The 16,497-nt window shown below is 37.9% G+C and overlaps 1 protein-coding gene across 1 annotated transcript in view; it reads right to left on the reverse strand.

Moving 5' to 3' along the window:
• Nucleotides 1-16,050, reverse strand: part of LOC123234872 (stimulated by retinoic acid gene 6 protein-like) — a 61,593-nt gene extending 45,543 nt beyond the window's left edge. The window contains exons 1-7 of the mRNA XM_044660877.1: nucleotides 15,979-16,050; nucleotides 14,717-14,817; nucleotides 13,597-13,727; nucleotides 12,148-12,268; nucleotides 10,339-10,384; nucleotides 6,433-6,561; nucleotides 2,794-2,864 (exon numbers count right to left, since the gene is read on the reverse strand). Coding sequence (XP_044516812.1) covers nucleotides 2,794-2,864; nucleotides 6,433-6,561; nucleotides 10,339-10,384; nucleotides 12,148-12,268; nucleotides 13,597-13,727; nucleotides 14,717-14,817; nucleotides 15,979-16,014 — 635 coding nt within the window. The 5' untranslated portion in view covers nucleotides 16,015-16,050. The remainder of the gene's footprint in view (nucleotides 1-2,793; nucleotides 2,865-6,432; nucleotides 6,562-10,338; nucleotides 10,385-12,147; nucleotides 12,269-13,596; nucleotides 13,728-14,716; nucleotides 14,818-15,978) is intronic.
• Between the last annotated feature and the right edge of the window lie 447 nt (nucleotides 16,051-16,497).

Here is a 16,497-nt window from a genome sequence, read left to right on the forward strand (position 1 = left end):
TAATAGAATATTCTATTTTCTTATTCACTCAAGTTTCTCTTGGTGTCCCCTGCTATTTACCCCCTCTTTCCCATCCCCCACACCATCTTAGATTATTTAGTGTTCCACCCTCACCCTGTAAATTATTCTTCTGATTACTATAATAGTGAATATTATAATAGTGAATAGAGTTCACTACAGAGAATTATACATAACATTTCTCTACATAGGATTACAGATAATTAGATCTCACTGAGGCCCTTAAAAAGGCAAATTTAAAAATTATAAGTTTTCTTTCTTTTCCCTCTGTAACTTATTTACCTTTTCAGGTTTCTCTCGATTTTTGTGGTTCGATATCAAATTTTCCATTTAGCCCTGGTCTTTTCTGTGCAAATACCTGGAATTCTTCAATTTTGTTGAATGCCCATACTTTCCCTTGGAAATATATAGTCAATTTTGATGGGTAGTTGATCTGTGGTTGCAGGCCCAGCTCTCTTGCCTTTCTGAATATTGTATTCCAAGCCTTACGGTCTTTTAGCGTGGAGGCTGCCAGATCCTGTGTGATCCTGATTGGTGCTCCTTGATATTTGAATTGTCTCTTTCTGGCTTCTTGTAAGATTTTTTCTTTTGCTTGAAAGCTTTTGAATTTGGCAATAATATTTCTAACCGATTTCTTCTCTGGGTTGAATGTAGTGGGTGTTCTATGAATCCTTTCGATGTCTATATTGCCCTCTTGTTGTAGGACTTCAGGGCAATTTTGCTGAATAATTTCTTTTAGTACGGAGTCCAGGTTTCTATTAATTTCTGGTTTTTCTGGAAGACCAATTATTCTCACGTTGTCTCTTCTAGACCGGTTTTCTTGGTCTGTCACTCTCTCATTGAGATATTTCATGTTTCCTTCTATTTTTTCAGTCTTTTGACTTTGTTTTATTTGTTCTTGTTGTCTTGAGAGATCATTAGCTTCTAATTGCTCGATTCTAGCCTTTAGGGACTGGTTTTCGGCTATAATGTTTTGGTTTTCCTTTTCAATCTGGTCATTTCTGGTGTTCAATTTGCTTATCAGTTCATTTGATTTCTGAGCCTCACTTTCCAATTGCAAGATTCTACCTTTTAAACTGTTATTTTCTTGCCAGATCTCTTCCATTTTCCTCAAAATCTCAGTTTTGAACTCTTCCATAGTTTGTGAGGAGTTTTCCTAATTTGAGGAGGGTCCGGATGCTTGTTTGTTCTCCTCCTCTGTTTGCTCGGTTGTCTGGATTTTATCTGTGTAAAAGCTGTCGAGTGTTAAAGACTTCTTTTTCTTGTTATTATTCTTTCTCTTCTGAACTTCCTGAGGCTGAGTAGCCATCATTAGCCCAGCAGCTTCTCAGATTTATCCTCGCGCTCAGTGTCTGTTCGCTATCTATTGGCTCCTGAGGTCTGTGTTCTGGTTTTTTCCAAGGTCAAGCCCCCTGGTGGGCCCTCTTGCTTGATCCTCTGCCGGAGGTTTCTTTACAAGTCTCAGGGCGCTGCTTCCACAGTCGTATACCCCTCTGCACTGGTTCCCCACTTAGGCTTTAGTTCCTGGCTGTGTCTGCCTCCACCCACGCCTCTGCTCAGCCTGCGCTCTGCGCCCAGCGTCCTGCTCCCGCGCTCAGATCTCGCCTGCGTTTCTTGACCCAATGGGGTCCCAAGTCTTGCTGCTCTCAGGAACAGGTCCCGGAGCTGCCAATGACTCGATGGGTGCCCCAAACTTGCTCTATTTCTTTTTAGCTGGGTTCGGAGCTATAGATGAGTGTAGAGGGGGTGGGGGTGGGGCAGTTGCTCAGCCCGCGATTTAGTGAGAGCCCTTTATAGCCTGGAAATGTCTCGATTCCATGTACCTTCCACGCTGTGCCCTGTTGTGGGGTTCCTCCGTTTGTCTGGACTTGTTTTTATGTCCCCTTGAGGAGTTTTGTGTGTTTTGGTCAGGAGAGGTTAAGAGCTGCTTCTTACTCTGCCGCCATCTTAACCCGGAAGCCCTAGGCCTGTTTTTTTTAATCCACTGTGCCACTTAGCTGCCCCAGACAGAATATTTCTTGCTATCATGTGGAATGCCAGAGTTCAATGGGGACAGTCTGGGCATTTGAGCAGGGTTTTATTTAGCTAGTCCAAAATTGGGCACCCTTCTTACATGGACCTTTTTTGAACTTGTTCTTCAGTTTCTTATAGTTTTCTCTCTCCTTCTCTGTCTCTGTTTCTGTATCTCTCTTTACATATATGCATACATAAATGTATTTACTTATCTGTGTAGATCTTGTTGTCCATAGTAGAATATAAGTTCCTTGAGGGCAAGAACTGTCTTGGCTTTTTTGTCTGTATCATAGTCATATCATTTAATAAAAGCTTATTGAATTGTGTTTTCCTTAAATGTCATTATTTATATTTATTGCATGTCTAATGACTGTATAATCTTCATGTGGCAAAAATATATAAAAGTTTAAATGGTCATGCTTCAAACTAAACTACAAGAGACAAGCCTGCAAACTGCCTGGGGGAAAAATGGAGGTAGAGAAGGGATTCTGTGTGACTTTTCCTATTCTCTAGAACTTTATAGAGTTGGTATAATGTAATAAATTATGTAAGAAAATTTCTGAGTCCTGCCATTTTAGCTCAAGGGAGGTATCCATTGATGTTCAAAAGGAAAAAAAAGAGTAGAATTTACAAAGAATTGGTTGGGGAGGATGAGATGCCATTGAGCCAATCCTTCCTCCAAAGAATCACAGGGAGGAATGATGAGGAACATTAGAAGTCTCAAGAGTCTATTTTGGCTTGGGATCAAAAACTGAATCTTACTGTTCTGGGGGTTTCCTCATGAGTTGTTTCACGTGTTCAGCTTGATGGACTTCTAGAAAAGAGCTTTCTTCCTATGAGAAAAGGAGAAGGGTTTTAACCTTTTTAATCTCCTAATACTTTACTCCCTTCTCTGCACTTCATGATCCAGCTATATTGGCCAACTTGTTATTTCTCATATGGGCTACTCCATCTTCATCTTGGTGCTTTTTCACTGGCTACTTCCCATGCCTGGAATGCTTTCTATGTTCACCTCCACCCTACTAGTTTCTCTGGCTTCCTTCAAGACTCAGCTCAAAACCCACCATATATAGGAGGTCTTTCTTGACTCTCCTTACAGGACCCCCTTTCAGCTAATGCCTTCTCTTTTAGATGATTATTGTTGTGGTTCAGTCATTCATTTATATTCAGCTCTTTATGACCCCATGGATCATACTATCCATGGATCATAGTATCCATTTCTTGACAAAGATATGGGAATGGTTTGCCATCTCCTTCTCTAGTAGATTAAGACAACAGAGGTTGAGTGATTTGTCCAGAGTCACATTAACAAGCGTCTGAGTCTGGATTTGAACTCCTGACACCTGCCCCAGTGCTGTCCATCGAGTCATCTAGATTACCTTCCACCTATTCTGAAAATATCTTGTATGTACCTGGGAAGTAGGAGCAATTATTTTCCCCATTTTACATTTGAATAAACTGAGACAGAAAAGTTGAGTGACTTGTTCAGCTCACACAGCTACTAAGTATGTGAGGCCATAATCGAACTCAGGTCTTCTTGCCTATAGGCCCCACATTCTACTTACTATGCTATTTATCTGCCCCGTGCAAAGACTATTATTCTCTTGCTTCCCTATGTGGTTTATCATTTGTCACTTTTACCTTATGTCCCTAACCTGTTAAGATTTCTCCCCATTTCTGAAAATTACTGCAATACCCGCATGAAGTAATTTCCCCACTTTCTCTTACCTTTTTTATAGTACCTTAGTTCCCACTGGCAACAGATTTCTATATCCTATGCAGAAATAAGGAAGAAAAATACTCTAGTCTTATGTCTGCTCATTTACCCAAATTCCCCTGATATTCTTTGGAACTGGAGAATTGATACTGCCAAAGTGTCAGCATTTCAGTCAATGTGTGTTGTTGTCTCAGAGATGGAAATCTTTTCTGAATGAAAAAGAGAAAGCTGAAGACCTCACCCCACAACCTCCACGATCCTTCTAAGAACTTCTGGGAGCTAAAACTTTATGAGTGTGGGGAAAGAGGAGGATGAACAATGAGGGAAAATTCATAAATAGTTATTTTTAATGTCAGAAATTCTATTCTCCATGATACTTGGTTATCCTGTGACAATAACTCACATTGACATAAATGCTGGTAAAGAGAGTGATAAACAGAGTTGCTTAGTGGAAAGAGCCAGCCTTGAAGCCAGGAAGACAGTGCCCCTCTGACACATACTGGCCCGAACAAGTCACTTAACCTCCGAGCATCCCTATCAGACTCTATTTTGAGTAAAAAATGGCAACTTGCATTAGAAAAGAGAGTTACCTTGCTTGGGAGTTTTTCCTATAATTAAATTATAAATCTCATCCTGTTATGATGGATATTGATCTTGTTATTGATTTTGGCCAGTTGACTGTCAGTTGGTATTGATACTACTACAGCTCTTATAGCCTAGTTGGTTCTTTCAGTAGATGAAACTGGTAGGAGACAAACTACTATAAAACCTATTTATTTAAACTATAAGAAAAGACAGGGACAGGATATAGGATTTAGAAATAGGCTAGGACAGGAGTTGTCAAATCTATTCATCCCTAAACTAATTAATACTAAATAAATCCCAGAACCCCTCTGTCCTGCAAAGGACTTCTCGCCTGATGAAAATCAGACCTAACTTAACTTTCTTACTATCTATTTAATATATATTATTATGTACAACAATAATAATACCTTTCTAATCTAACCTAATTATAATTCTTCTAAATCTCCTTTAGTTCTATAATAGATTCACAGCTTGACTGTATCTCCGAATCTGCCCAGCCTCAGAGATTCCACTCAACTCCTGACAGGTTACACAGATGCTGCTCTCTGTTGTTCTCTACTGCCCTCTGTATTCCAAGGAGCAGCTTCACCACTCTATCCCTTTAGTTGAAATGCTCTCAAAATCTTCTTAGATATAAGATGTTTATCAAAGGTTATCTTTCAAGATTGTCTAGAGCCAACACCTAGGACACACCACGAGCAAGCTCCAGAGTGTCTCAGTTTTTCTAACTGCTCTTTCCTAGGGGGTGCTCGGAATTCTTTACCCATGACCTACTGAAAATTCTTCTGTCTAGCTTAAAGGAGCCCAGGTAACATTTAAAACTATTTCTCCAAATGTGTGTTGGCTATGGGGGTGGTGGTGGTGGTGAAATGGGGGGTGAAGGGGAAAGTAAAAACATGAATCATGTAACCATGGAAATTTTTTCTAAAAAATAAAATTAAAAAATAATTAAAAAATTAAAAAAACTATTTCTTCCATCTACTCCTTACTTCTAACTATTCAGAATACCTAATTACTAGCTAATTAACAAATTTATCATTATGATCCCTATCCCTATTGCTATAGTGCTTTGAGGTTTTTACAATCCTTTCCTCATAATGATTCTGTGAGGTAGCTAATAGGACAAGTATTATCATTCCACTTTATTGATGTAGAAACTGAAGACAAGATCAGTACCAACCAAGTTAAGTACTGGAGATAGAATTCCAATTCAGGTCTTTGAACTCTAAACCCAGCCTTCTTTTCATTACATCAGGCTATCTCTTAAGTCTTACATATGAAATATTTAATATTAATAACCCACAGGGGGATTATTTTCAACAATTACTTGGAGCTGTGAGTAACGATTTATGTACCTGGGACAAGCAATATCCAAGTGCTGATATCTTGATTGGATAAATGAATTTCCTTGACACTTACAATTTCAATGGTCTTTTGTGTAACCAGCATTCAGTGGGGGCATCCATGCCAGTTAGTGTAAGTGGGGCTAGCTTCTCCATTTAAGGAAGTGGCTGCTATTTTGAACCTATAGCAGCAACATTTTTTTGGGAAAAGATAGAGAGAATTCAAATCCAGTACCTTTCTTAGGGGAGGCAGTTAGGTGGTTCAGTAGATACAGATAGCCCTGGATTCAGGAAGACTCCTACTCCTAAATTTAAGTCTGCCTCAGATTCCTATGAGCTATATGACAGCAGGTAAATCACTTAATCCTATTTGTTTTAGTTTCCTCATCTGTAAAGGGAGCTGGAGAAGGAAATGGCAAACCACTGGCAAACCAAATGCCAAGAATATCCCAAATGGGGTCATGAATAGTTGGATGATTGAAACAACTGAACAACCACCACAACAAAACTCCTCTTAGATGTTGATAAAAAAAAGTGGTCAGACTCATGGCTCCGTCTCTATCTCCAGGCAGGACATATAATCTCCCTTGAAAAGAGTTGGACAAGATTCCAAAGATAATTATTCTAGTTATATTTTAGATAATCCACATGGACATACATACATATCTTATGTCACACAGACATCTTAAGTAGATGATCATAAAGCAGGCTATATTTTTTTAAATGGCATGGGATGTGGATATGGGTACTACTTACCTTTTGAACCTCCAAACCTAGATGAATCTTCAAAGCTTTTGCAAACATGTATACAAAACGTCCTAAGAGGAAAGCCAGACACAGCAAGGAAGGCCAATAAAAAATAACTGTTTCATATGCCCCAATTAGCTGCAACAGAAACCAAAACAAATATAGGACTTCAGAAATCTCACATGCAGGAAGGAAGGAGGGAAGGAAAGGAAGAATATCTGCTTTATATATGGTGAAAATTTGCCTTGGTTATCCTTGCTTGAGTAATGATGCATCAAAGGGTGAAGGAGGCTTAGAGATCCTTTATCTAATTCTTCTCCTCCAACCCAATGCCATTTTATATTGAGGAAGCTGAGCCTCAGAACAGTGGAGCAACTTGTTCAGGGTCACGCAACTAGTTTGTGGTGGAGTTGGTACTAGAAGTGAGGATTCTGGTGCTGACTTTGTAGGTTGGTGGTACAGTGGAAGATGTTTAGAAAGACCTGAGAACAAATATGCCCATAGATACTCAGTAGCTGTGGGAACCTGAGAAGTCACTTAATCTTTGTCTGTCTCAGTTTCTTCAGCTGTAAAATGGGTACAATATTAGTATCTATCCCCCACAGTTACTGTGAGGATCAAATGTTTGTAACGTTTTTAGCACAAGGTCTAGCACATAGTAGGTACTTAATAAAGGCTTATTTTCTTTCTCTCCTACCACCATCTTTCCAGTTCTCTCTTATGTTGAGGCAATGACTTCATCCAAGACGTAAATGGGATACTGTGTATGAAAGTCTGTAACTTGATATCCATATGTGAGCTATCATTAGGATTTTTGTCTTAAGAGGTAGTTTGATGCAGTGGGTAGTGGGTTGTTCTTTAAGTCAGGAGGACGCATTCTTCCTGAGTTTAAACCAGAGTTCAAATCCTGCCTCTGACACAAACTAGCTAGTTCTGTGGCACATGAGCAAATCATTTAACCTCTAATGAAAAAGACAATCTTCTAATATTGTGAATTTCAGAGAAGTTACTGATTTATACCAATGAAAAGCATTTGTCCACTGAGAGAGTTCCTTACTTTAATAAAATCAGTTCCAGATTATTATTGTGTGATTTCCTGCCATTGATAACAGACTGCAACATTCCAACACCTATGATTTTAGACTGTTGTGACTTCCCCATAGTTAGAGAACTAGTAAACATTTGAGGCAGTATTTGAACACAGGTTTTCCCAGAGCCAAGAGTAATGTTTTTTTTTTAAATCATGACAGGCTACTTTATGTTCAGCATCACAATTCCCCCTAAACGAATAGTTGATAAAGAACTTGATATTTTATCTTTTCTATAGTTACTTTATTTTCCAGAGGCCATGATTGAAGACTAAAACAACTCAAAGGAATACATTTCTAAAGGTGAAATTTCAGGCTCTGTGACAGGTAATGGGAAAAATTTTTGGTTCAAAGACTTGCTCAGCACCCCAGTTTTTCTACTCTTAAGGATTGTTCTGACTCAATATCTCATTTTTGCATTCAATTCTGGTCACAAGGTTATTGTTTTCCATATTCCATTTAATTCTTATCATATACTAAAACCTGGAAAAATTATTCTTTGACAAGTTTGTTATTTATTAATTGTTCATAAGAGGATTTTGCCTTAAAAAACTTTTTTCTAGATAGTCTCTTTAAAGCAATTTGGGTTTAATCCTGTGTTTTGTTTAATTCTCTAGCTTTGAGAAATAAAGAAAATCTAATGCTCTTACTGTGATATTTCAAAGCAGGTTTGACACCAGGGTTTCTGAATGATGGGTGACCAACTACTTTAATCTCCTAGTACCTGTTTTTATGATAGCCTAAGTATGTAGTGGTGTTTGTATGTGAGGAATAGAGAAGAGAATAAGCATTCATATAGCACCTACTATGTGCCAGGACACACTGGAGAAGGAAATGGAAAACTACTCTAGTATCTTTGCCAAGACCGTGGATCATGTAGAGTTGGACACAACTTGAATAGCAACAATAACAAATAGACCAGGAACTGTGCTGAATATTCGCTTCACATATATCATCTCCTTTGATCCTTAAGACAATCCTAGTGGGTAGATACTATTATTATCTTTATTTGAGTAAACTGAAACAAACAGAGATTAAGTAACTTGTCCATGGTCACATAGCTAATAAATGTCTGAGGCTGGCTTTGAATTAGGGTCTTCCTGACTCTAGTCCTAGTACTTTTTTCTTCTATGCTGCCTAGCTGCTGTAGGTGGCTGCTACAAATATTATGGGCTAGGGTTGTTACAAATATCAAATATTAGGTCTAGGGTAGTGATGGTGAACGTTTTAGAGACCAAATGTCCAAACTATAACCCTCACGCTGTGTGTAAGCCACCTGCCTTATCCTAGACAGGGGAGTTAGGAAATGTTCCCAGTGGCTGCTGGGCAGAGAGGGAGGTGAATTGAAGAATGTTCTCAAATGTTTGTGGAGAGGGAGAGGAGAGCAGCCCCTTCTGGCACACTCTGGAATGCATGCCATAGGTTTGCCAGCATGGGTCTAGGGGATGGAAAAGGGCTTCAAGATTGTTCAGTACAATGTTGCTACTTTTTCTAGTGGCAAAAATGTTGGATAAAGACTCAAAGACACAGGTGCAAATCCTGACTTTGTCACTTATTACCTATGCCACTTTAGATGAGCCCTATAAATTTCTCTGAACCTCTATTCCATTATTGGGAAAAATAAATGTTTTGGGCTCCATGACCTCCAGGAGACTTTCCAGCTCTGGATCTGCCTCAGATGCTATGATTCTTACCTCTTTCTCAGCAGAAAGTCCCTGAACTTCAAAGATGCTTGGAAGCATCTTCCTTAGGTTTGGAGTGCTTGAGGTACTCCTGTTGCTTAATATTAATTACTAATGCTTTAACACTTGCCAAATGTTTTATACCCATTCATCATCTCATTTTGAGGCTCACATAATCCTTTAGGGTACATGGTAGAGCAAAGATTCTTAAATCTTTTTATGGCATGGAGTACTTAGCAGTCTGGCTCAGTCTTGGTACACTTCTCATTTAATATATTTACATATTTAAACATATATTTAAACTCTTACTTTTTGCCTTAGAATTGACACTAAGTATTGGTTCCAAGGCAGAAGAGTGGTAAGGGCTAGGCAATGCAGATTAAGTGACTTGCTCAGGACATCACACATTAATGAGTGTCTGAGGCTGAATTTGTCAGAATGAACTTTTTAAATGCATAAAATAAAGTATATAAGATTACAAAGGAAGCCAATTATATTGAAATGCATTTTCAAAAACTCCCAAGTTTATGTATCAGGTTAAAAGGAATGAATTTTGACTACTGTTCCCCAGTACTATAGGACAGCTAGGTAGAGTCTTGGGCCAGGAATTAGGAAGACTCACTTTCCTGACTTTAAATTTGCCCTCAGCCACTTACTAGGTAGGTGACCCTGGGCAAGTCGCTTAACTGTTTGCTTCAGTTGCCCCATCTGTAAAATGAACTAGAGAAAGAAATGACAAACCACTGCAGATCCTTTGCCAAGAAAACCCTAAATGTGATCATGAATTCTGATATTATTGAACCAAATGAACTAGAACAAGACTACCCTTGTACTAAAGGTATTATCTTCATTTTACACATGAGGGAACTGAAGTTAAATGGCTTGCCCATAACCACACAGTCAGAAGTAAACTTTGAACGTAGATCTTCCTAATTCCAGCACTCTACTCACTGTGCAATTCTAACTTAGCTTAGACAAACGTGCTTTGATTGTGATCTCTTAATCTAGGTTTTACTCTAATCCTAAAAATGGACAGTCTGGGAAAGGATTTGCGTCCTCATTTTTTCACTCATTTAATGTGCAAATTGTTAGTTAGTGGGCGTATGAATGTATTAAAATACAGTTCTTTCTCTGGAATGACTTACCTGTCCATGTGGACACTGCACAATATGTAAGACTGTGATGGAAAACCTGAAAAAAAAAACACCAAACACTAATTTTGGTTGTTACTACACTCTCCTCAGTTGCTTAGCACACCTTTGTGGAAAGAAGGATTCACAGCATAATAGAATGTTAGAGCAGAAAGGGACTCTGAAGACCACTTTGTCCTTATGTTCTAAATGTTAGGGTCTAGAGGAAGAAAGTGATGCATGTCTCTCAGAAAGGGCAAGTAATAGTGGAGACTGGAGAGGCAATTAGGCATGATGGTTAGAAAGCTAGTCATAAAGCTAGGAAGATTCGGATTTAAATCTTAACCTTTAAGTCCTAAATCTCTGGCACATAGTGGCTGTGGGGCTGGCAAATCACTGATCTGGGCAGCCCTTTGAGATTCTTCTTTAACAACCTGAGTTGATACAGGGAATTTCCTCACCTGGAAGGTCTCTATGTGAATGAATCACATTTCTCTATAGGAGGGTCTCTAACAAACTGTATTTCAAATAGCAGGAGGCTTATAACTATGGTCATGGGCCAGGGCTGTTTCCTTCGACTTTATAATTCATGGCTCTGATTTGGAATTATACTATCACAATTCTATGCTAATCAATTTTAGTAACATATCTTAGAAAAGTCCCAGCCTCCAAAGAGGGGTGACACTGGGGGGAAATATGATGAGATACATACAAAGGCAAAAATAATATAAGGTGGAGGGTGATGGAGAGAGACAGGTGATTCAGACATAGTACCTTAGAAATGTTTGAGGATAGAGAATATTTTGGGGGGAGAGGAAGGAAGAAAGGAGGGAAGAATATGCAGAAGAGGTAAAACCTAAATTAAGCTTTTTTAAAAAACCCTTATCTTATTTCTTGGTATCAGTTTTGACAGAGAAGAGAGGCAAGGGCTAGACAGTTGCAGTTAGGTGACTTGCCTAGGATCACACAGCTGAGTTAAGCTTTAAAGCAGAAGTTCTTACCCTAGGTCTGTAAACTTCTTTTAAAAATATTTTGACATCTGAATTTCAATATAATTGACTCTCTTTTTAATTCTATGTATTTTATGCATTTGAAAACATTTTTCCCCCTGAGGAGGTCCATAGGTTTTACCAGACTGTCAAAGGAGAACATGACACCAAAAAAGATTTAATAATGAATAATAAGGAAATAGGTTTTGAGTGATAATACACATATAACTCAGTGGAATTGCTTGTCAACTCCAGGAGGGGGAAGGGAAGACAGGAGGGAGGCAACATGAATCATGCAACCTTAGAAAACGTGTAAATTTGTTACTGGAATAAAATAAAGGAAAAAAAAAAATTTTAAAACCCCTACCTTAAATAAAAAGAAGGATTTTGAATGGCAGATAGAGCTAGAGGGAGTACATTCCAGGTAAAGGGAATGGTTTGTTTTAATGCACACAAGTGGGAGATAGCATATTGAAATCTGGAAACAACAGACCAGTTTAGCTGTGATGTAAAATACATGAAGGAAAGTTCTATAAGAGAATGTTGGGAACACACCTTACAGATTGATTGGAATACATTTTAAACATTAGTTTCTGTTTATGTTTTACCCTAGAGGTGATAGGGACCTAAAAGGTAGTAAGTGATGCAGGATAATGGAATATTGATCATATTTAAATTAGGGATGTGATGCATTTTCACCTTCTCAGATATCTTGATTTCCAAAAAGTATTACCCAATTTCTTACAGATATCTATTTTAAAAAAAAATAAAATTCATGACTAGTGTTGTTACAAGGACTTTTCATAGGAGCCATGATAAACTGCATGCTTCTTACCATATTAAAGAATAAGCAAATCCAAGGATGGAGCTTGTCAGTCGAAAATCTGATGAAAGGCAGGCAAAAAAAGGAAAATGTGAGAGGCCCACCTCAATGCCTCCTATTAGTAGCACGATAGCTGAGAAGAGAAAGGGTAAATGGTGCTGTTGACTTAATTACCTTATTTTGCTACAACAGAGACAAACAGTCATACAATCTGGCCTACTGTGTTCCAGGCACTGGACTAAGTACTTCTTATCAATCTTCTCTTATTTGATTTTCATAACAAACCTGGGAGGTAGGTGCTATTATTATCCCCGTTTTACAGGTGCGGACACTGAGGCCAATAGAGGTCAAATAACTCATGATCACATAGCTAGTAAGCATAGGAAACAGGATATGAACTTGCTCCAAGATCAGCGTTCTTACACTTTACCCTACATCTAGCTACCTTTTTTAAAAGAGAGAGGCTTGTTAAACCAAATGAGAAAATGTATATAAAATAATTTAGAAAAAATTTAAGTTTATATAAATATGAATTATTATTCTCTGATTGGGAGAACATCAAACCATGTAACAAAGCAAAGTAGAACATAAATTTAAGTAGTATGTGGAGGGATATCTAGAGGCAGGCTGGCCAAGAGGGAAACCAGTCAGCTTTACTGAACTATTACATTAAAAAAATTATATATATATATATATATATATGTGTGTGTGTGTGTGTGTGTGTGTGTGTGTGTGTACCAGCTCCTGTAAGTTACTGATACTTTATTTTTAAGCCCTTACCTTCTTACCTTCTGTCTTAGAATCAATACTAAAGTGGTTGGGGCTAAGCAATTGGGGTTAAGTCACTTGCTCAAGGTGGGAGCTAGGAACTATCTGTGGCCAGTTTTGAACCCAGGACCTCTCATCTTGAGGCTTGGCTCTCAATCCACTGAGCCACTTAGCTACTCCTAGTTGTTGATACTTTTTGACAGTTTTTAATCCACCCTCCATTTTTGAATCCACATACTCTAAAAATCTCCAAGTTCTTTCTAATGGTTTGTTCAGCAATGGAGACAGGCATGATGTTATATTCAGACAATACTCACCCATCCCAGAAATGGCTGTTTTCAATATGAATCATTTGTAAGTTGGTAAAATCAAGGCAAATTAATACTGATAGATAAAAATACAATCACTAATGGGAAGGAATTCAGCAACTCAGTGCCTTATTTCAAGAACTGGAAGTCAACTGAGGCAAAATGGCAGGAAGTCCAAGAAAACTCATGGTCATGATTTCATAGACTTTTAGGAAGAGGTCTTAAAAGGACTTAATTTTCACTTTTCACAGCAGCTGAACTTTTCTCAATAAATCTGGATATATTCCATTTGTAAAAATCTCTAGAGAGGAGAATTGATATTTTGCTAAATGGAGAAGAAATCAAAATAATTTTTTAAAAAAAATCCCCCAAACCTTCTCACTACCTTGTGCCCATTGTGGTACTTGAAGAGGTTGGTAGCCTTCAGAAAATAAAAACATGACTTTATTTGCTGTAGCTCCAAATGCAATTCCATATGACCATCGATTATTAAATGTTCCAATGAAATCCAGGGGCCTGCAAAAAAAATTGTCATGTGAGCCAGGTCTTTTAATGTTTAGCATTTAATGCAGCAATTCTTTCAGGAACACTAGTTGAGTAAAAATCTCAATAAGAAGCTCAATTCCTATTGCTTAACTGTTGTCTCATTGCTTCCTATCACTACCTGGATCAGAAAAAGCTAAGACTGAAAAGTTAGAAAAAATATTTTTAGACTATCATTCTTGAAGTTTGATGCTTTCCCCAAGGAACCACAATTTTGGATTTGGAGTCCCCAAGATCCTGAAATACATTGAGAATATATTGAATTGCAAAAAGTGGATTTCATCTCAGTTAGTGATTTTATTTGTAAATGTTCAGTATTCATCAGAGAATCTTTGATCAAACTCCCTAATACTAAAAATGAGAAAATGAATGGAAATACTCCCTTGATTCAGTTGATGGACAAATTAGCCTTGTTTTAGCTAATTTGGGTGTGGGGGTGTTTTAGTCACTCTTGATACAGAAATGGATCTCTGATATCATTTATGTGGATGTTTCCACTAGTGATTTAGATCCCAATTCATCAGTTCTGCACCACTTTTGTCCATGCCCTCCCCTAAATGTTCCATAGATGAGTCACCCAGCATACTGGGGACATTCCTTGATTTCTTTTGACATCTGGATGTCAAATTACAGGCTATCTATTAGTAATCTCTGGCTCTTTCTATGCAATTTATTCAGATTAATAGCACTAAGAAAGCCAGCATGGATGACAGGGGTGGTTGCCCTGGAGACAGACAGTTATTCTTGTTTCTTCATTGCAATTCCAGTTATGCTCACTAAGGTATGTTGTTTCTCTTCTCCCTCTATCTTTAGTTGTAGTGATTGATATTAGTCTAACTTTATTCTCCTGTATTGGTTTCCTTCAGCTATGACTTCCTGGCAAATATTCTCACTTAAGAGCTAATTTACTCTTAGTGGAAAAGTGAGTTTGAAATCCAAAGTGGAACTTTTGCCCAACTTACATTACAATCCCGAAACGGCTACCAAGGAGGTAGGACTGGTCATCTAACTGCTTGTGATGAACTCTTCTTTGGAGGAAGGACAGAACCATAATTATGAGAAACTAAAGGAACAAAAAAAGACAGCACTAGTAATGCTTACATGTCCTATCTCATCCTTGGGGGCAATGTATTGTACATAAAATTCCTTAATTATTCTGTTGCCCTAACTGAGAAGAAATCAAAGTTTATCCAGAAGTACTAGAAATAGCAGCTAATCCTACCATTTTCCTTCCTTCTTCCCACTCCCAGAAAGTAACTTCTCTTTCCCTTCCTCCTCTTCTTTTCCCCCTGTATCTGCTTCCATGTCTTCTCCTTCTCATCTTTCTTCTCTCCCTTTCCCCACCTTTATTCCAGTAGACTAGCCCTTCAGAGGAAAAAAATGACTAGGTATTATTTTCTCTTTTGACTCCTCTGGACACTTCATAGTTTGTGACAGTGGGTCAAAAGAGGCAAAAACATTTGAAATTAAAAATTTATAAATCCTTCCCAATGAATGATAATTACATAAATGACTACCACAGAAAACAAATAGCAAGTAAACACATTGATCCTTGCAAAGAGCAGATGTTAGAGAAGTTGTACAGAAAAGAATATAATAGAAAATATACAGAGTGAATGAACTCTTCAGATGAGAGCAAGATGAGATCTCAGTTCATCTGAGAGAGAGCCTCTGATCTTAGCCAAGAGGAAATCCCCTCCAGTCTAGAGAGGCAAGCTAGAAATTAGAGACATGTTGAGCTGTCTTCCCCTACGTGCTCTTCACTTCTTACATCTGTCTGTCTGTCTGTCTCTTTCTCTTCACGTTTGGAGTCATTCTCCAAAAGTCTGGAATCACATGATTCTCATTTGAAAAAAAATACTATCCCTCCTCTCTAAAGCTTTTATGCAATAAACAAGACCATCAAAATGATTTCATCAATAAATACATTTATATGTTATGTGTTTTTTATCAGTGTTTAAGATTTGTTTGTGAATTGCTATATTTTCATCAACTCTAAATTTTATGTAAATAAAATACAAACTAAGAAAACTATTTACATAGAAGGTTTTATGAAAATGTCATTACATAAAAAAAGAGGAGCCACTTTGCTATGGGGTTTGAGGACATGGTTAACAGACTGAAAAAATTAAAAGGTGGAAACAGTGTGAGTAACTTCAAACATATTCATGACTCTGCTTTGGATAGTTACAGAAGTTTATTTTTATTTCTGAAGTATACTTACTGATGGAATGAGGGAGTAGTGCAGAAAGAGTTCCATGTCTAATGAAGCTACACAAGTGCTGTTTAGTTGTGTGGTCCTGAAAAATAGACAAACAAAATCTGTATATTCATTAACCTGTCTTATGCTTAGCTTACTGTTAGAGAGATTCCTATTACTTAAAAAGAAACCCTTACCTTTCATCTCAGAATCAATTCTGTGTATTGGTTCCAAGGCATAAGAGCATGAATTAAGGGTTTGGCATTTGAGGTTCAGTGACTTGTCTGAGTCACACAGCTAGGAGTGTCTGAGGTAAGATTTGAAGCCATAATTCCCCCGTGTCAGACCCTGGTTCTCTGAGCCACTTAGCTGTCCCAATTCCTATTACTTTCAATGAGTTCTTTTGCCATTCTCAAATACTTATTCTATCTACTTTTGACAAAATATGACCCTCAAAAAGAGGGCACCCTGATTGAGTTCTCTTGCCTCTTATTTAGGTAACTTTCTGCTGCCATAGCCTGAGGGTTCCAGGAAGTCATTGCC

The sequence above is a fragment of the Gracilinanus agilis genome, chromosome 1, assembly GCF_016433145.1.
Source record: "Gracilinanus agilis isolate LMUSP501 chromosome 1, AgileGrace, whole genome shotgun sequence".
Classification (NCBI taxonomy): Eukaryota; Metazoa; Chordata; class Mammalia; order Didelphimorphia; family Didelphidae; genus Gracilinanus; species Gracilinanus agilis.